Here is a 22,046-nt window from a genome sequence, read left to right as displayed (position 1 = left end):
CAAATTGTTATTACTCTTGATGTTTTGTTTAAGTATACTTTCTTATTTTAAATTAAATATCAAGTAAATACGTTACTTTCTGACTGTAGAGTGTATTATGTTTCTCCTTCTTAGTACATTTCTTCATATCTAAGTTGAATATGAATATCAATCATAATATTTTCATGAAGAATATAATCATAACTATGGGTCTTAAAATAATTTAACTGGTCTTACTCCTATGCAAAATCTCAGCAATTTATTAAGACTAAAGCCTATATTAATTATACATATGATATACACTAGAAGGCATGTTTTCCCACTTTTATATGTAGTTCTACTTTTATGGTAGGAAACTCCTTCAAATGAAATCAAACACAATTTTATATTCTTAGAAACACATTTAAAGATTCAGGAAGTTTTTCTCTTTTTAGCCAACAAGCAGGGCTAGATATGGCAGCTCAGATCCTATCACTCAGGAGGCTGGGGCTGGAAGAGTGTGAAGCCAGCCTGGACCACATAATGAGACCCTGTCGCCAACACGTAATGGGCCATGAAAAGGCTAATGTACTGTAATTGCCACTTTCCTTTTTAAAGAGTGCAGTTTCTAAAACTGGGGTGGCAACACTGGATCTTTTAGTTTCCATAAAAAATAAAATAAAATGATATAACAACTCTTCACTAGGGATTCAGGCATGGTATTGAATATCATAATAAAAGATGCTCACCATAAAAGACCCTTCTCTGTGAGTCAGCAAAATTCATTTAAGAGGATGTCTTAGATGATCCTTGCCTCTCTCCTGCAAACCTGCAGAGGTGTTAATGCCGGGAAAGCAGGAAGATACTTAGTGAACAAATCTGGACAGAGATTTCTGCCCCAGCCTCACCACATAGCCTTGAGTAAGTGATTTCGTTTTGTTGACGTTCTTCTGCTCGGTTGAAATGGGGCAAAGCAAGAGTGGTGACTCATGTCTGTCTTTCAAGGATCGGGGAGGCTGAGGCAAAATGTTCACTATAAGGTTGAGGCCAGCCTGTGCTACACAGTGGTCTCCAGGCCAGCCTGTGCTACACAATGGTTTCCAGTGCTACACAGTAGTCTCCAGGCCAGCCTGTGCTACACCGTGGTCTCTAGGCCAGCTGGTGGGATGATCTCGAAACAAACCAAACAGAAGACAGGAAGGAAGGGATGGAGGGAGAGAGGGAGGAGAGGGAGGTGAGAGGAGAAAAAGGGAGGAGAAGGAAAATGACATTTGTCCCGTGTTTTGCTCACAGGTTGTCATCAATATCCAATGGAAGGTATCAAAGGAGTTTTTAAAGTGTAACCTTGAGCCAAGCGTGACGGTGAATGCCAAGCATTATGGAGTGGAGGCAGAAGGATTAGGAATCAAAGCCAGCCTCAGCTATCCTATGGAGCTTGAGGCCAGCTTAAGGCTCCACATTCTGTTTTACTCCCCTCTCTAGATGGCAATTGTACATGCTTTACTAAAGATAGGGAAATTAAGCATTTATTATTATTTATTTTCATATTATTCTAAAAACTATTTTAAATATACCTGTAGGTCTAATCATTGTAGTACATTTTATTATAGTTTGGGGTGTGTGTGCATGTGTGTGTGTGTGTGTGTGTGTGTGTGTGTGTGTGTGCATGTGTGTGTGTGTGTGTGTGTGTGTGTGTGTGTGTGTGTACCTGAGGAGTCCAGAGAAGGATGTAAAGTGTCCTGCTCTATCATTGTCTGCCTTATTCTCTTGAGACAAGAAGCTGGGCTGGCTGGCCGGCCAGTGAGCCCCCAGGATGTACCTGTCTCCCCACCCAATCCCCTCCTCCCTGTACTAGGGTTGTATACAGGCATGCCTGGCCATGCCTACTTTTTTCACATGTTTCTAGGATTTTTTTTTATTATTTCTTCTTTTTTTTTCAGATTATAGTGTAAGTACATGTCTTAGCATTTTTATTTCTGTGAAGAGGCACCATGACAGGGCAATTCTTTAATTGGGGTGACTCACAATTTCAGAGGTTCAGTCCATTATCATCAGGATGGGGAGCATGGCAGCGTGCAGGCAGGTGTGGTGCTGGTAGCTAAGAGTTCTACATCTTACAGGAAATAGACTGACACTGAGTGGTATCCTGAGCATAGGAAACTTCAAAGCCCACCCCCTCAGTGACACACTTCCTCCAACAAGGCCACATCCACTCCAACAAAGCCACACCTCCTAATAGTGCCACTCCCTATGAGATTATGGGGGCCAATTACATTTAAACTACCATAGTACATCATGTCTCCCCCCTTCCCTCCCTCTAAACCTTTTCTCCTTGATCTCTTTCATATCCATGACCTCTTTTTTCATTAATTGTCATTACATACTTACACACACACACACACACACACACACACACACACACACACATTACTAAATACATAAATGCAGCCTGCTTAGTCTGTATAATATTATTTGTAGGTATGTTTTCAGGGCTGACCATTGCTAGGGTTTTAAACTGAGGTCTCCATGCTTGCACAACAAGCTCTCTTACCCACTGAGCCATTTCCCAAGCCCCTTGGCATCTTATTCTATAGCCCATGCCTCATTACATAGTTCAGACTAACCTTGAATATGTAGTGGTCCTTTTGCCTCAGCCTCCCGCACTGCTGGAAATCACAGGTGAGCACCTCCATGCCAGGCTACACATTCTTTCAAAGTAACCAACAGACTCCAGAACTCATGGATTTTTTTTAAGTCATACTACTGTTTTTTTTTTTTTTTTGGGGGGGGGGATCACGTTAGTTATCTATTTCTCCGTTTCTTGATCCATAAAGTGGAATATAATAATAGGACCTACCTTGGCCGGGCAGTGGTGGTGCATGCCCTTAATCCCAGCACTCAGGAGGCAGACCCAGGTGGATCTCTGTGAGTTCAAGGCCAGTTTGGTCTACAGAGCAAGATCCAGGACAGGCACCAAAGCAACACAGAGAAACCCTGTCTTGAAAAACCAAAAATAAAGGACCTACCTTATAGGAGTGCTGTATATATTTAAAACACAAAAACATTAAATGTATCTAGAATAGCAAGTGCTACAGAATAGACAAAATATAAGTTCTAAGAAGAATAAGAATATGGGGGCTGGTGAGTAGGGTAGCATCTTTACTACAAGAAGAGGTAGACATGCTCCAGTTTCAGGCCAGGGTGGGGCATAAGAAACTCACTCAACTGTGTCCTTAAATCCACTCATCCACATAACACTTGTATCTAAGGAGGTCTTTGAAAGCCTGTCTGTTGTTGCTGGAAGTCTTAAGAAAAGGCCCTAACAGTATGACTCGCCAGAAAGTGAGAAAGCAGACAAGGATGCTGTAGGCCAGGCTTCCACCTCCTTTCCGTGGTTGACTTTGGCTCTTGATCTGAAGGAAACAGGAAGCAAATATTAAAGGCAGTCAATGGGGAAAGTGTCTTCATTCCCACCAAGTCTGGAGAACCAAATCCAATTGATGGAGTCTGGCCGGAAGCAAGACTGCCTCAGGGTAGAGATGAATGCAGTGGAATCGTGGTCTTGAGACACCATGACAGGGTTACTCGTCATCTTCGCATGTGTTTCTGATGAACAGTCAATTCGGTTTCCAAGACCTGACTGGGATATCAGGTACATTTGCTATGAAAAGCTCTAGCTTGTTTAGCCTTTTGACGCAAGAACCAGAAAGGTTGCATTCTCTGTGGCAACTAAGAAACAAGGCTCTTGCCATTAAAAGAAAACTGCACAGAACAACATTTCCCTTTGTCCTAACTCATCGTGCTCCAGGTTACTTTCAATGCCTGACCAAACTATATCATTTAATCCTCACAACAACTCTATGGACTAAAGATGAGAAACAAGAGCTTCTTAGAGGTGAAATAATTTTCCACTGATGTTAAAATCAGTAAGTCTTAAGAACAATTCGTTCTCTTTATTTGGGGTGGGGGTTGGGGGTGGACACATCTACCTTCTCACTGAGTCCATAGCAGCTAGTACTGCAAAATGGTAGAGAAAATATTTTGGAACTCTAAACCCTCCCCCCCGCCATTTCCTCAGCTATTCCTTTAAAGTATTCTTCAGAGCTACTGCAGTAAACTCTGGGTGGTCTCGCTGCCTCCTCTCCTTGATCTAGTCTCCATATGCTGCCATGGTTACAAGACAAAACACCCCTGTCATATAGTCTTCGATGGCTTTTATTGCCTATGAAGTAAAAGACAATTCCTCACCACTCAAGAGTGCTCACAGCTAGCCCTAACTGATCTTTTAGGACCATCTTCCATGCTCTCTCAGTCCAGTAGCAGGCACCCATCTGGTCGCACTGGTTCATCTCAGCCTCTGGAAACATGCTGTGGAATGAGCTGTACTCTATCACGGTCACTCCGGCCCAGGCTTCCTCATTACACAAACGTCTGAGTCATCCTTGAGGGGGTGTATTTTTTTAAATGATTAAAAGCAAACACGACACCTCTTCTGGGGATTGGATCTGGATGGGAGGGGAGGAACCCGAAGAAGTAGAGGGATGGGAAACCATGTTCACTATGTATTATGGGAGAAAAAAAACCATCTATTTTCAATAAAAGGAAAACAATGTAAACCCCTTATGTTAAATCTTCTCCAAGCCTCCCCACTCTTGTTTCCTAGCCAAGGGTTTTTCGCTCATGATTCCCAAGCTGAAGCTACAGTTATGTAAACCTTTTGTGTACAGATACTAATGTACTTGGGAATAAGATATTACAGCATCTGTTCTCCCCCATGGTTCAATCCTCAGACGTGAACTACCCGAAATTGCAGACTACCAGACATTTTGTTTTTTCATATCACTTCTATTTTAGCTCCAAACGTGTCCATGTTTCTACATCCAAAACATGCCCAGATAAGCACACACATGTGCAACTTGCTTTTTTTTCTTTCTAGGAATGAAATGCTCTTTCCTTCAAGCCATAAACGGTTCTTTTAAATACAGATACCCCTTGAATGGTGTCCTGATAAACCCACCATATAGGAAAAACAAAGCAAGGTGAATTGGTACACCTAAGCTTAGCAACCTAGCACACTGCAGAGCTTTGTTTGTTCCTCTCATAACCAAATGTCTACCTGAAACTGTGGCTACTGTCACCAACCTGTATCTCAGGAGAGCATCATACGTCATAGCTCTAGATAGACAAAAGACGAAAATCCAAAACATGGCATATTCCTGCCGGATGTGTATTCCTTGTGTACCATCCTAAAGTTAATATAATTCAAACCCTCCTGTATCTGAGCCAACTGCAGCATAGTTTCCATTTGCTTATACTTTATATCCAGCTCATTCTGATCTTAATGAGCAGCCCCCTCAAACTAATATTAACTTTCAATCCGTGATAAATGGCACCCACGTATGTTTATCAAATACGCCAGTTTTCCACTATTCATTTTGGGAGCTTCATTTTCTTGCAGTCCCACATGTATTAATATCACAACTCAAGTTGTAGCTATTTTTGCTCAGTTAAAGAAACACCGTACTATTTCTCTCTATGTGCTGGCTTTAACACAGGAATGAATATCTCTATGCCTCACCTGCAAAAAGGTTCAGCCATTGTTTAAGATGACATATCTTTTCACAGGTGGATGCTAACTTTTAAAAAAAATTCTTCTTTCATACTTTACATCCACAGTTTTTCCTCCCTCCCCTCCTCCCAGCCCCTCCACCTCCCTTCTCCCCCCAGATGCTAACTTTTTGATGCTAGTAAAATGGCTAAGACTCTTACATCCCCATTTTACAGCCATGCTACAGACACTCTGACACATGCTACCTAACTGTGAGGTTACAAAAATAGAAATAAGTTTGTAGGGGGTGTGGCATGTGCTATGGTGTAGCTGGAAGTTTCTCTGGTCCTGCCGGCCTTGTAGTCGGGATGAATCTCTCTCACATGCCTCCCGCAGCCACTTGGTCCCAAGTAAACACACAGAGGCTTAAATTAATTACCAATTGTTTGGCCTATGACAGGCTTCTTGCTAGCTAGCTCTTTCATCTTAAATTAACCCATTTCTATTAATCTATGTTTTGCCACGTGGCCGTGGCATTACTGGTCTGCTGGCATCTTGCTTTTCCTTCAGTGGTAGCAGCTGGCATCTCCCTCGACTCTGCCTTTCTCTTCCCTCTTCTTGGATTTCCCGCTTGCCATAGGCCAAAGCAGCTTATTTATTAACCAATGGGAACAACATATATTCACAACATACAGAAAGACATCCCCCAGCCTATGGCATGTGTGTAGAGGTCAGAGACCACTGCCTTCCACCTCAAAGAAGGGTCCTGCTGCTGTTTCTCTGCTGTGTGTGCAGCAGGCTGGTTGGCCTGCAAGCTTCTGGGGGTTCCTCTGTTTCTGCTTCTCATCTTGATGTAGGAGAGCTGGGATTAAAGACACGTGCTACCATGGCTACCTTTATGTGGTTCTGGAGATTCAAAAGTGGGGCCTCACATTTTCATAGCAAGAGTTTGACCTATCTCCCAAGCTTCATAGTTTAGGTTTTTTTTTAAGACAGCCTTACTTACATAGTCCAGACTGGCCTTGAATTCATGAGCCAGAGCCTCTTGGGGGCTGAGGTTCCAGGTATACATCACAACATCTGACTCCTTGAATGAATTTATATTTAATTAGGTCAGTTGAGACCTATATGTAAGAGATGGATTGCTTTTCCTTGTATAGGTGAGAAAACTATATTTTAAAAAAGAGCTTCAGTGTTTTGCATCTATATAGCATATGGCCTGGCTAGAACTGTGGAAGAACATGTGATAAAGCTCTGTAAATGTTGGGCTTTAGCAAGAAAGGAAAAATGACTTGCAGGTTTGTTTTGGCAACTTGTTTCTTAATATTCTTGTCTACAGAACTTTATTTCCAACTTCTTAGTCCTATTACTTCAGTGCTTGTCCTTGAAGAGTCAGCCATTGGATTCTGCTCACTGCTCCTTTTTTCTCTTCCCAACTTACTCTGAGGTTTAATTTGAGCATTTAAAGAAATGTATGAAAAAGAAAACAAAACAAAAACAACTTGAAAAGGAAGACAGATGAGCAGAAGGTGGTGTGTTTGCCATACTGTGGTGCCCAGGCCAGGGGAAGGAAGGAGCTAAGAAACGAAGCACTCTTGCTTTCATTTGCTTATACTCCCCATTACAATAACTTCAATATTTGCGCAGCTGAAGGAAAGGAAAGCACACTGAGAATGGATATCAAGATCTCCAGGAGCTGGCAAACCAGAAAAACACGAATAGGAAAACAGTTGCACAGGTTATAAATAAAATCACCTCAACCCAGACAAACCTAGTCCTGGGGTTTGGGGATTCCAAAGGGAACCTGTAAGGAACACGTGCTATAGTTATTCTGAGAGCATTCTCTGTTCTCTTTCTTTATTTATGGAGATGTTCAGAACAGATTAGGGAGATAGAGATCTCTAGTATTTAGCCTTCGTTATGGTCAGGGAAGAGGTCAGTTGTTCTGCCTTTTCCTGAATAGGAAAATGGAAACCATGGACAACTCACCAGGCCAGTGAGGCCTCAAGAAAAGAATGGGGCACTTTGGACAAACCAAAAATCCATTTTTCATGAATAGCCTCTCCATGCGTGAGTTGTTCGCACAACTATGAAGTTTATTTCCAAGTTCCTAGACCTATTCCTTTACCTTTGTCCTTGAGAAACTAGTCTTTGATTCTGCTTCCTTCCAGTTCTTTCCTGGCTTATTTTAAGGCTTGCTTCGTTGTTTATCCCATACAGGTAGCTTGACAACTTGCTGTCTGAGTTATCCCTAAGTGCAGTTGAGGCTACTGCCCTGTTTGGGTTTGTGTGTGTGTCAATCCAAACCCAAGCCTCAGTAGCAGTAATGTGATATTTGCCCATCTACCAGTCGGTTCCCACATCCTACATCCTTCAAATCCTGCCTGAATCTGTAATTTCCCACAGCCACCTAATATAGACTGGAAACAGGACAAGGAGAAACACAGAATTTCAGAATAAGCTCTCAGTTAAAGGTGGTCATGACAGACCTTGTTTACCAGTTGGCTGAGATGCCCATGTTTACCCACAGTTGAATAAGTTTGCCTTTCATGGATCTCAAGGTGTGGATTTTTGTTGGGTAGCAATGTGGTGAGAAGAGTCACCTTATTTAATCTTTTCTGCGCTTTTAGCAAATGGTAAGATTGGAAATGCAGCTGTAGCCCAACAATGGAAACAGTTAAACTACATAGGTGTTGTAGCTATGTCACATATATAACATAGGGAGAGGCTCCACTCTCTACCTTCCCAAGACAGAGTTTAGACACTAGAATGCCATCATTCTGCTCATTAAGGAAAACAATCTTCTTTTTTGTCTTTAGCATTAATTGGAAACTACTTAAGAGGGGAAAAGAAAGCACTGCCTTGTATGAACATTCCTTGGAAGACTCTCCAAGGAAGACAGTACTTAGTAGGACAAAAAAAGGTATCTTGAGATGAGGATATCCTTTTCTAGTTCTTAGTGAGTTGTGGGTGGGGCAGAAGCAGGGTAAGTCCTGGGCCATAGGAATGGGATGGTGGGGGCTATGGACGAAAGAGCAATCACAGTGTGACATGGGGTGGGGCACAATTTGGTCTAGTGCCAGATCTATCTGTAGATAAAATAGAAATATATTAACCATGACTTTGTTTGGAATCAAGAGCCTTTAAGGATGGGACACCTGGCCATGCTTCACCTCAGCACCCAAATGCCGCTAAGTGACGCTCTCCATTGTGTCCTGAAATGTGTGCACAGCACTGCCTTAAAAACTACAATGCCAGGGATTTGCTTTGTGTTTTCCCATGGATTTACTTTTGTCTTTCCAAACAAAAGTAACTCAGAAACCAAAACACCAGTTAAGCCATCACTAATTAAACAAAATAGTTTGAAGTATGTTTGAAAACTAAACAGAAACATTTAAGCTATTAATATCCTAAAATACTTTTTAGATTTTCAAAAATATTGATTTCAACCTTATAACTATATCCAGTGTAAAACTGGAAATGAGATGAGTAAATAGAAAACTGGAACTTTCTTAATCTATCTTTATTTTTACTAAATAATTCAACTGATTATTTTAAGTCCTTTCATATTATAGGAACAAAAATAGTGAAACATTTTTTAAAGCTTTCACTACCTTTAAGGAATTTTTAGATTTTTATACAAATTATTCATGACTACATAAAACAGATATTGTAATTTTCATTTTACAGATAAGAAAATTAGTTTAAAAGATCGAACAGCTAATGCTAGAGTCAGAAATGAAGGTAAACTGAAAGATTGTTGTTTTGGTTCTGATACTCATGTTTTGAAACAGTGTCTACATGGGCCCAGGCTGCCTGCTATGTAGCTGATGGCTTGAACTCCTCATCCCCCACTTTATAGGTGCTGAGATTGCAATCGTGCACCCCCATTCAACCAGTTAACTGAAGGATCTTGATTGGCTTTAGCCGAATGATCTCTTATTGGCACTGAGTTTATAGTTTCTGGGCAAATGTTTGCTTAGAAGTGAACGCGAGAGAGAAAGGCCAACCTGTAGTGTTAAAATTTAGTACTGTGGCTAGGTTCACAGTCTATTCCAATTTCTTTTGGTGCCCAATCTCATGTCAGTTGGACATATGCTCTTTTACCTTAATTAATTGATTTGGTGCAGGGGATCGAATCCAGTACCTGTCACATGCTTTGTAAGCACTGTGTCACTGAGCTACACACCAAGCCTCTTTCAATCTCACAGCGGAAGGGCTACCAAAACAGCTACCATCTTGTATTCAAATGACTGGCCACTTACCACAATTTCATTTCTTCCCAAGTGTTCAACACAAGAGAACTCTAAATTCATGCCATACTTTTGATGCATTTCACAACTAATCCCAGACCCCTAGTTCATTACATAGAAATCAAGTACTTTTTTTACAAGATACATGTTTTTTAATTGGCTTGGGTTGTTTTGGTGGTGGTGATGGTAGTGGTGGGTTGCTTGTTTGTTTGTTTGTTTGTTTGTTTGTTTGTTTGATAGATATAGGGTCTCATGTAGCCCAGGCAGGCCTCCAATTCTCTATGTAGCTGAACATGAACTTGAACTCTGACCCCTCATCCTTCTGTCTCTACCTTCTGTTGCTAGGATTATAAGATGTGCCAACATGCCCAATTTATGTGGTGTTAGTTATCAAAGCCAGGACCTCATGCAAGCTAGGATAGCCCTCTGCTGCAAGCCACAGGAAAATGTAATGGAATTCAGCTACTATCACAAAAGCTACTACTTGGAAAGGTCAAGGACTTTTCCAAAGGTCAAGCCATGGCTTAAGAAGTCTTGGTGATATTTTAGCTTTTGTATATGTATTAGCTGATTCCTGCAATGATTTCCTTGTATGCTATGTATGCTTCCAACTACTAACAGTGTATTTTATCTGAAATACCTATCAAGCATCCAAGGCCAAATGATCTCCTGAATTAAGGTAAATTAAACTCAGACCCTCCTTTCTTATACAGCCTTAGTGGTATTTATACTAACATTATAGACTCCCAACATTTACCTAACTACCTCTAGGAATGTAGATTGAGCACATAAATTTCCTTTTTCTGATCTATTAACTGATTTGAGCTCTTAGTTGACCTCCTCCTTTACCACTCCCCTTTTGGGTTGTAAAAGAAAGCCTGATGGTCACTGCCTGAGGAAAACTCTTGTCTGCCTTTATGACCCTGTAAGAATTCAAGCCTGGTGACCTTGCTTTTAGCTAGAGCACTGCTATTGCATGGGTACATAATTGTAAACCTCAGAGACTTAAAGAGGATTTTGACTGAAGAGGATTTTGACTGGAGAACTAGAAGAATGAGATGGAAGAGTCAGATGGGGAAGAATGAGATGAGAAAGACCAAGACTGGCAAAACTAAGATGGGAGAATTAAGATAGAACTTAGAGGGGACAGCAGATAATGTAGAGAGAAATCAGGCAAGAAAGGAGCTAGGCATCAGAACAGAACTGAGGCTGTGTAGATAGAATTTATCCCGGAGGAATAAAATAGACCAACTAAAAGTTTGGTGTACTTAGATTCTTTTCCTGAAAATAATTCACGCTGTTTGTAGCTTCTCTTCTGGGCTCCTAGGAAGAAGATTATTAAGGCTGGACCATAATAATATTCAAAAACCATCTACCGGTTGAGCTCCATCCCCAGTTCGCAGGTACATATGGGTACATAATTGTTCGCTGTCCCCTCTAAGTTCTATCTTAATTCTCCCATCTTAGTTTTGCCAGTCTTGGTCTTTCTCATCTCATTCTTCCCCATCTGACTCTTCCATCTCATTCTTCTAGTTCTCCAGTCAAAATCCTCTTCAGTCAAAATCCTCTTTAAGTCTCTGAGGTTTACAATTATGTACCCATGCGAACATATGTACCCAGTTCGCAGGTGCATCCATCCCCAGTTCTGAGTGCTAAAGATACAGCAAGGCCAGAATTCCTTTGGAGTTCATAGTTTAGTAATAAAAAGATGTAGTAGGTAAGTCAATGATAAGATGGTGATGGGCAGATAAAAAGCCATCCTGTCATGTCCTTGGGGGAGATCCTGAGAACTGTTACCCTGAAACCATTGCCTCCTTTTTTTTTGAAAAAGTCAATTATTCTTTTATTTTGTGTGCAGCTGTATGACTAACCTTTGCCGGATGGATGTAAACAGGAGAGAGATGAACAATACTCAGACATCTTCTAAAGAAGAGGGACTGTTCTTTTCTTTCTTTTCTGCTGGCCAAGATAGAAGTCTGCTGGCTGGAACAACCACCTAGACCTCAGAGTTCTGCATTTTAGGGATAATGGAGCAAAAACAAGGGATCCAAGATAAGTTAGGACAGTTAGACCCACCCTAGGCTCCTCACTCTGGAATAGGTTCCCTGGGGGACTAACAAAAGTCCACCTCATTGTTGGTTGTTTGTTTCAATGGGGGGTTGGTGGGAGGTGAGGTGGTGATTCTACCACTCACTCCCATGTGATGTTACTCTTGACTAATTTCAAGACACTAAGAAAACCGAGGAAGGAATTAGAGAGTGGTACAGTGTAATATAGGCAGGATGGTTGGGGCAAGGTGTCATGAGGACTTAAGACTCAAGCTGAGCCCTGGACCTATGAAGAAGTGAGCCAGGATAACAGGGAAGTGTGTTCCTGGAAATGGGAGAGTGAAAGAAAAATATCACACAGGAGAAGGGAACAGGATTTTGTGATCAAAGACCAGCAAGGTGCCAAGATGACTGAGTCTGAGGACCTTTCTAATTATTGTTCCTGGAGACAGAAATCCTTCCCTCCAGGTCTGGAAGAGGCGGGCAACTTTGCAGGGATAACCTCTATGGATGTCTTCCAAAGTGTGACCCAGTTAGAAGCCTTCAGCTTCATGGCTCAACCCATAGTGGCCAATTTCAAACTCTCTTCATGTTACCATTCAGATATTGCTTGTTGGTTAAAGCTGCAACAATTCTCACCTTTGATTATGGGCTGGCTCTGATGACCAACTCCTCACAGCTTTTGTTCTTGACGAGGCCCCATAGATATTGTCCATAATGTTCATTTTAAAAAAGATGTATTTTATTCTTCTCTCTTCCCTTCTTCTCCCTCCTCACTCCCCCTCCCTCCTCCTTCTCTGTCTCTCTCTCTCTCTCTCTCTGTTTGTGTGTGTGTGTCTGACCCATGGAGGTCAGAAAATGTGTCAGATCCTCTGAAACTGGAGTTCAGGCAGCTGTAAGCTACCATGTGAGTGATTGGGATCTGAACCCAGGTCCTCTGCAAGAACAGCAAGTGTTCTTAACCACAGAGTCATCTCTCCAGGGCTCCTACAGTTCATTGTGATTTTGAATAGTCCATCATTTTGCTCTAATTAATATATATCTCTTGTCACCTCAATTAAGGTATAGAATAAGAACTACATCTTTGAAATGTTTTAAAATCCATTTTGACTGTGGTCTCTCCCAACAGAAGGTGTTCAATAAAAATGTTGTTCGTGTCCAATGAATGAGTATTTCATTCAGCTATCTCAGAGTCCCGAAACACAATGGAGAGAACCTAATCTCTCCCTGTCCCTCCCTTTTGCCAGGAAGATATGAGCAGCTAAAGTATTTGGTGCTATATATAGTCAGTTGATGTCAGCTGGATGCCAGTCTCTCCAGAGAGGCTCAGTCCCCTGTTTAAGTCAGAGCTAGGGACCATGCCGTTCCAGGTTCAAGGATAAAACCCATCAGGCCCAAGTGCCATCATATTCCACCTTCAGCGTTTTCCTCCACAATTGGGATTCACCCCTGCTGAAAAGTGCAGTCTACCAGCAAGGTGAGTCTATTGTTTCCTAAAATGTCTTATTAGTCAGTTGTCCCCAGAGGCTCAGAGTTATGACTCATAAATTACCATTCTTTGCTTTAAAGGGAGGCTGTTGATGCCGGCTTGAAATGTTACCACCAAAGAGGTCTGGCTGAGTCTGGCCTCTTCCTCACTCTTAGAGTTTGCTGGAAGTGATGTCCTCTGATGCTGGTGGGATGGCAGCCAGGAGAGAAGCATTGGCAGATTGGAAAAAAAAAAACTGTGGGAAAGAGAGGGAAGAGCAAGGAAGCTGGCACTTTGTTTCTCAATGCATAGTGGTCAATGTACTGAAAGACTGGGTCTGAGACTGTGTCGTCCTCTGTTCACAGGGACCTGGGCTGCTGCTGAAAAATGTGCACTGTAGACAGACAAGCAGGATCTGTTGGTCTTTCAGTAAAAAGCAATAATAAATTCTTAATAAGAAAGATGTTCTCTTGCAGAAAGGATGATCATAAGGAATTCTTCACACTGCCTCAATGGTGTCCCTTTCTTTTCAACAGGGAATAAAAATACCATGCTATCACATAGTGCCATGGTGAGGCAAAAGAAACAGCAAGCATCAGCCATCACGAAGGAGATCCATGGAAACGGTATCACTAAACACCCTTCATGGTCCTAACATAGCATGGCATGAATGTAGACCCTTTCTGATGTTAATGTCCTATAGTTCACTTCCTTAAATACTTCCTATCCACCACAACAGACGTGAAGCTCTCAGGGTACTATAGAAAAGCCTATGGTAATGAATCCTTCTGCACTCATCCTTTCTCATTTGAAAGCTATTTTCAGATCAGCAACTGCTGCAGGAGGAATGAGGCAGGCTGACAGCTGATGTGCATTCTCTCGGCTTGCCGCTCACAGTATCAGTGAGCATGATGCTTTTGAGTTTTGTTTATAGACAACTTTCATACGACCCTGGATTTTTTGTTCTATCTTGATTTCTTTTGTAGTGCATCAAAAAATTCAAAATATGTTCTATCAGCCTTTTAAATTTTTCAAAACAAAGCAAAACAACTGGTTGAATAGGCGTTTGTATTCATTGTTTAAACCTGACGCCAGTATTCACATTTAATAACTGATTTACTAACATATATTGCATGTGAAATCTACTTTTACTTATGCTTTCTGAAAAATTGGGGTCCTTCTAATGTCAGTGCAACTTAATTTTTAATATATGATAGATGTAAGATATTTATTCCAATAAAAATTGACTTGTTAAAAAGCAAATTCATTTTGTTCATGAATAAAAATTAGCATACTGTTAAATTTTGAGTTTAATATACAGGTCCTTTTTAGGGCTGATCTGAGCCATTGCAGACACGTTTGTGGAATTTGCAGGGTGCCCCTTTATTTTCGTTCAGCTGACAACAAATGGAGCATTGCACCATGAAAATATTCACATCTAGAAGCATGAAATCTGGTGAGGCATCTGGAAACCAGGATGAGTGTAGTATTTCACATCATCCTTTCCGTAAAGCAAGCCGAACTACCAATCAAAGTGTTTTACATACCGGCCACATACCACAGTCATGCTGAAAGGGTACGGCTCGCCTTTAATGTCTTTGCTATCAAATCATTGTGCTGGCTTCTGCCTGCTTCTCAGGCTTTACTTTCATACCAAATTCATTTAGAATAAAATGAGAATAATTCTGGCCTCGCTACCAGACTGTATCAATCCAAAGTTTTGAACCCCATGCTTCTTTTAAATTTGCATGTATTTTGGGTATCCTACTTTGGGTAATTTACTTGAAATTGTATGTGTGGCTTTGCTAGTCGACATGGCAAAAATCAGATGATAACTTAAGTTTGAGACTAAATTGTTTGCTGTAAAACTAGGCTTTGGATAAATTACTTTGCATTACGTCATCATCATAATTGTCTTAGGCCATACTACCTTGAACACAACTGACACCATCTAATTACATCGTAATCATAAGTAAATCCATTTACTATAATCTCATTATAAATTATATGTCAGAGTTTACTCTATATTTGCTTACCTACATCTATGAGAGTAAAATTATATCTTTATAATTTTTACAGATATAACCATTGAAATCTTTATTTTTAGAAAATATACTTATATATCAATGGGGAACACTACAACCTCCCCTCCAGGAAGTCTTGGCCATGTGAAGGCCTTCCCTCCAACACTGGATGAGCTCCAGCCCAGGTGGGAGGAGCCCTAGGCTCTGACTTCATGATGGTCAATATTCTAGATAAACTGGATAGTCAGACTCATCCAAGATAAAACACCTATATATTATGAAGCAGGACAAATACTCGATTTCTTTCTTTTTTTTCTGCTGGAGTCTTGCATGGAACTTAACTGTTCGTATGCTGCAGGGAGTGGAGGACACTGCAGCTGGGAAATGTCACCTTCTCTAAGGACGTAGAAATGAGATATGGACTCCAGAGAAACATTTATGGTGGGGATGAGTCTATATTTTAAGACATATTGCAGCTGTAAAACATCTGGATAGTTTAAGATGCTATATGCTAGGGTTCCAATTTTAAGACTCAGTAGTCTCCTTGTACATAAGAACAACATTAAGTAGTATAACCCATGTGTTATTATGATCATACTCCAAAAAACAGTAATAATGAATGAGGTTCAGCCAGGTGCAGTTCTTGTAGGGTTGAGACCACAGCCGGGGATCCTTTGAGATAAGTAGGAAAATGTAAGAGGGAAAGTTTCACATTAGATCACTCTGACTATTAAAAGAACAAACTGCCTGAAAGAACTAAAAAAATTCTCCCCATATAGACTACAGAGTTAAGTGGATAGAATGGGTTTTTTAAATCTCTGGTTTCCATTTACTACATCCATGTTCTTGCTCATTGTGGACCCACTGTAATTTGGTGTCACACAATGTACCAGGAGTGAAGACATCACATGTCCAACAAAGAGCTGATAAAAGTATCAAGGGCCTGCCAGACAGCTCAGCAGGCAGGGTTCTTGGTGTCAAGCTTGGAACCTGAATTCAATCTCGGGAATCTACATGGTGGAAGACAAGAACAGAAGTACACAGAGAGAGAGAGAGAGAGAGAGAGAGAGAGAGAGAGAGAGAGAGAGAGAGAAACAAATGTTAAAGAAAAAAAGTATTTCTTGTTACCTAGGCGCTCTACCCAGATCAGCCTCATCATGGTAAAGCACTACTATCTACCAGCAGGAGAGAACCGAGAGTGTGTGTGTGTGTGTGTGTGTGTGTGTGTGTGGGGTCTTGTGTTACTGTTGTAACAACAACCCCAGTGCTTCACACAGCATGTCAGCCATGGCAGCAAGCATCTAAAAAGTGCTACAGTGCAAGACTGAAGAGATCTTTTGTCTGCATCTATACATGGATTAGCTGTGAGGACAAGACAGTTCATAACAGTTCCCTCCCTCCCCACAAGCCCTGTGCAATTAATTGCCTGTGAATCTGTACAGGTTTCCTGCATGAACTGTGATCCTTGCTCACTCCGTAACTCATTTCAAATCTGAATACTAAACCACGAGGGAGGGATAGGAATAAGTGACCAAGGAAGAGATGGGACCATCAGAACGGATTAAGAGCAAGCACTCTAGAGTAAGGTTGGGAAAGGAACTGGAGTTAAAACAACCACAAGATGAACTGGGAGTGTGATGTCGCCTAAACTGTAAACACAGGTGTTACTAGCAGCTCAGAATAAGAGCCTCATAACAGGAAAGGGGACCACAGTGCGTCAGCTGTGGTGGCTTGCTTGACACACCCCCGGGCCCCCACAGCTTTTCCTCCTGCACTGTGGGAGGGCTTTGTTGTCTTGTGCTTTGGGGATGACTGACTTTCTCTTTGTAACTGGTGAACAGCTTTCCCAGGCACATTGAAGAGAAGCAGGCTGGTTACTTTTTGCAATTTCAGGGAAAGAGTTGAGCTTTGTGGTCTGAAATCAGAAAGCCCTGATTCTGAATGGAGAGCTGTGTGGATATGACTTCACCTGTGCGTCTCATTCAGAAATTCCGTGTTTCCATCCACTGAGCTGCCCGAAGGCGGGAACGGCCGTGTCTGTTTCTCTATCAGTAACAGAAGGAATAATAGTGTTGACAGAAATTGAAAGGATTTGAAAAATTATAGAGCACGAGGTCTAGAATTTCAGGTGAAGGATTATGTGAGGATCGATTTTTAATTTCCCTGTCAATCAAAATTTCAATATCAAAATGATAACACCAGAAAGACCTAATGTAGTTCAAAATTGGGGTGGGGGGAGCAATTCAGTGTAGAAGTTTGTGATATTTCTTTAACTTTTCACATTAGAACTATCATAATCTTAAGAAAAAAATAGAGCACCTGACCTTACCAAGGTCCTTCAGAAAGCACTGGTCACAACCCTTGATTTCTACAGTGCCTTCCTCTGTGATAGGCTCTGTCTTCTCCTGCAGTCTACAGGAAGCACTGAATGATTTGTTGTGAACTCAGAACACTGGTAATATAATTGCCTAAATATTTACAGCTCTTCACAGCTAATCACACATTAATGGAAAGCTTTATAAGCAGTATTAAACTGGGGAGGAGGAGGCAGGTGAATCTGTGAGTTCAAGGGCAGCCTGGTCTACCTAGTAAGTTCTAGGCTAGCCGGATCTATATAGTGGGACCCTGTCTCAAAAGCAAACAAACAAGAAACCCAAACAACAACAACAAAATACCCTCAAAATGATACAGAGATTCTGAAATAGGAACACTAAGAGTCTCATACAGATTTCAAATTCATCTTCATTTAGGAAAAAATTAACAGTAAATTTTTGTTAATTGGAAATTTTTCAAGCATTATTCAAGTTAACAGGCTGGACTACAATATTTTATTTTATCTGATCTATGGCTTACAGTATATAAGAAGATAGAGTTTATGAACTATTACTTGTAGATGGAGTCCTTTGCAAGTGTGGAAAAGAGTCTCTGTGTATCAGTAAGACCCCTTAAGTAAAATAAGCTTCCGCTACTTTTCTCCCATGGTTTATACATTCTTTTAAGATTGCATTTGCCTGACAATCATGAGGAAGAAATTTTAAAAGATCTTCAGTCTAACTACAGTTGTTTGTAAGTGGGTTAGGTTCCTGGATCTGACTATGGTTCTATATCACTATAAATGACTGCGGTAGGAAAGTATGCCTAGCGATTTTATTTTCAATGGATGATCTAATGCCTCAAAGACAAGCTTCTAAGTCATGAGGGTGAGGATGCGTATGTATCGTTTCTCGGGCACTGAGATCAAAAGCACCATGAAAACCTTGTGCTGGGATTACACCAAAGGGCCAGGACATCTGAACTCAGATCCTCAGCTCATAGATGATTCTGAAACCTTTGCTTCTGTGACATCATAAGCAACTTTAAAAGGGAGGGGAAGGAACCTTGAGACTTCAGCTTGTCTTTTGCTGTTTGTTTATACAAAGGATGTTGTTCAATGTATTCCTAACACTGAAGGATGTGATGCTTTGGTTGGTCATTTCCCATGTTTTCTGTCGGAAATACTCTCACTATGACCAATTTTAGGCTTCCATCATAGAGGCACCAAATGAAGTGTGGGAAGAAGTGTGCAACAGTACAATGACACATAGGAACTTACAAAGCAATGGTATAGCAAGCACTATAGTATTTTCAGATTTTCCTCATGTAGCTACAATACATACGAATAACCTCAAGACCATATAGATAATAGCAAAAGTATCCAGCAACTTCTAAAGTGATACCTTTTGAATAGTTATTGCTGTTTTACTGTGACATGTCCAAGTATTACACTTATGGAACTTTTTTCTCCCCACAGTCTCACTGTTGCAACTTAGGCTGGCCTTCTATTTTAGATCCTCCTGCCTCTGTCTGCTGAACATAGGATAACAGGGATCTGCCACTATGCACAGCCAGAAGTTCTTTTTATTCATTGCTGGGAATGGGACAGAGCCTCACATAGGTTAGGGAAGTGCTCTGCCACTGAGCTACATCCATAACCCCACATACCTTGTGTGTGTATATGTGTGTGTGTGTGTGTGTGTGTGTGTGTGTGTGTGTGTGTGTGTGTTCGAGCACACGAGCATGTGTGCATGCACAAGGTTTGACCTTGAATCCCTGATCCTTGGCCTCCACTCCCAGAGTGCTGGGATTACAGGCATGTATCACCGCACCTGACTAATCACTTCATTTGAACACTAATGTGTCCACTGTGTGACTGCTGGCTTGTAGAATTTCTGAAAATGTATTAGTCCAGTCTGTGAACTAGTGTGAGTTCCAGCACACACTTTGTTTTTTGTGCAATGCTTCTGAGCTTAACCACCCAGCAGATGTTCAGTCACTCGAAGCCACTGTGGAGTGGGAAGGGGAAAATTAGGATTGAGACAATACAGATCGGAAAGTAATGAATAACTTGAGAGTTGGTAAAGCATGTTCTCTTTTGTTGATTGTGTCTGTGTTCTTGTGGTATAAATTTAAAGGCAACACTGGATTGTGTCTGCTGATAATTTCTTTGTATGCTCTGCCATTGAGGGCTGGTAAGTTCTGGTAGCTGTGCATGCACATTTATTCCTTGGGTCAGCTTGTAGTGAGTTCTAAAAAGGAGTAACTACTTCCTGTGAACCCAATGAGCGCATAGCTAGGGGCAAAAACTTTCTTTTTCCTAATACCTCCCCTATGCCTTATTTATCAAGGACCTCACCATGGGTCTTCTAGGTCAGCTTCTCTCCTCCTTGGCTACGATTCTATGTTTAACACAAATTTTGTTCTTATATTAGCAAGAACGTGTAGAGAAAACAGCTATACGAGTTAGCATGTGTTTAATTGACTATAACAGAAAGCAGCTAGGTAAACAATAAAGGGAATTTAGTGGTTGACATATCTGAAAAGATCAGAGATGGCCTCTGAGACCTCATCCAGAGACTTCTACACAAACCCAGGACATAATTCCTGCATCAGCTCCCTTGGCTTTGTCTCATCTTGCCAGTCATCCTGCTGAGGACTGTTGTGTTCCAGGACACACTCCTCGAAGCTTAATTACCCTAATTAATTTGTCACATCAGCTACAGCTTCTGTCTCGTCAGTCAAAATAAATAGTTATTTGCCTAATACTCCAGTTTCTCTCCCTGTGTACATAACAAAACTTCTCAGTGACAAAGAGGTTCTGTGCATTATACAGAAACATATTCGTAATTCTAAAAGCACTTGGAGGTGCTGGGCATGGTTAAATACACCTACAAGCTCAGAGCTTGAGAAGGAGGACAGGAGTGTCTTGAGTTGGAGGCTAGCCTGGGCTGCAAATCTGTCTCAAAATAAAATCAAAATAAAAGAAGTAGAAGAATTTCATCTCTCTTGACTTGTGAGAAAGCTCTTTAGTATTAGGGGTAGAGAATAACAATCTTCTGTCTTGAATTTTTGTTCATTTGTTTGTTTTGAGACAGACCATCAGTATGTAACCCAGGCTGACACTGAACTCACTATGTAACTCAAGCTGATCATGAACTCACAATTGTCCTCCACCCACTTCTGGCCTCATTACAGGCATGCACCCACACTCTCAGCTAAAAATAACACTCACTACAAAATCTCTCCTAGATTTACAATATAAGGCACATAAAAAATTAAAGCCAAAAGAAAATTCAAACCATAAAAGAATTGTGATCCAGTGCTTTGGATTCAACAGGAGCATTAGTAATTATACATAGGTTTTAGTGCAGAGATTCACAGAAGTGGCATTGGAGCTGCCTGGGAAAGATATCTACTCCATTTTTCTTACCTGCCGCCTCCCTTTATGCAGGTTGCCTGGTGCCAGGCACAGACTAGATGGCGGGGTTGGAGGGAGCATGTGTGCACTTCTGTGACTGGCAGAACTCAAGCTGATGAATGGGAATGTGGGGAGAAAAGCAAAGCTTATTAATATAAATAGGAAGCAGTTCTGTTTGGAAAGTCACTAAACGGAAAGCCTAAATTGTACTAAGAGTATGACAGCTAACTTTTATCCACTCTTTCTTTGTGCCTGATAACATGCTAGTTTATATGAAATATTTTAATTAATTAAATATAATTTAATTACATTTAATACCAACGCTGTGCAATAATTATTGTTCTCATTATGATTAGCTGAACATTAGAGATGAGGACATGGAGGTTTAGACAAAATAAGCAACATCTGTAATCCCACAGTGCCAAAGTGGTAAATCCAGGATATACTCAAAGGCCAGGCAGGCTATGAAGCACATCTCAATCACTTACTATAATGTAGGGCAGGGAACAAATTATAGAACTTTGCAAAGTGTTTTGAAATGCTTCCTATTGGATTTTCATGAATGTAAATATTGTTTTACAGATGTAGATGGCATGAACCTGGGCAAAAAAGTCAGTATCCCCAGAGACATCATGATAGAAGAACTGTCCCATTTCAGTAATCGTGGTGCCAGACTGTTTAAGATGCGTCAAAGAAGATCTGACAAATATACCTTTGAAAATTTCCAGTATGAGTCGAAAGCACAGATAAATGTAGGTACAACTGGACCGTGAGTATCTAGATGAATTAACAGCATGCCTAAGGGTCTATGTGTAACCAGGCTCCCAAACTAGTTGCTCTACATACTTTCTTTCAGTTGATTCTATGAGACCCTTTTGTTCAAGATGATGAATAGCTTAGGTAGTTAAATAAAGCAAGCATTATGTATGATATGAGAATGCTTTTTTGTTCACTAGGGACATTGTGAGCTGTAGATTTGGCACTGAGGAATTGGCCTGTTCTGCTGGGAGGAT

At 41.0% G+C, this 22,046-nt stretch overlaps 1 protein-coding gene across 1 annotated transcript in view; it reads left to right on the top strand.

Annotated features, from left to right (window-relative positions):
• Nucleotides 1-12,948: 12,948 nt before the first annotated feature.
• Nucleotides 12,949-22,046, top strand: part of Myoz2 (myozenin 2) — a 28,272-nt gene continuing 19,174 nt past the window's right edge. Inside the window, exons 1-3 of the mRNA XM_052731986.1 lie at nucleotides 12,949-13,284; nucleotides 13,812-13,901; nucleotides 21,616-21,785. Coding sequence (XP_052587946.1) covers nucleotides 13,826-13,901; nucleotides 21,616-21,785 — 246 coding nt within the window. The 5' untranslated portion in view covers nucleotides 12,949-13,284; nucleotides 13,812-13,825. The remainder of the gene's footprint in view (nucleotides 13,285-13,811; nucleotides 13,902-21,615; nucleotides 21,786-22,046) is intronic.

The sequence above is a fragment of the Peromyscus californicus genome, unplaced genomic scaffold (assembly GCF_007827085.1).
Source record: "Peromyscus californicus insignis strain IS unplaced genomic scaffold, ASM782708v3 Scaffold_9__1_contigs__length_137607984, whole genome shotgun sequence".
Taxonomy (NCBI): Eukaryota; Metazoa; Chordata; class Mammalia; order Rodentia; family Cricetidae; genus Peromyscus; species Peromyscus californicus.
Note: the sequence above shows the minus strand (reverse complement) of the source record. Positions and strands in the feature narration are given on the sequence as shown.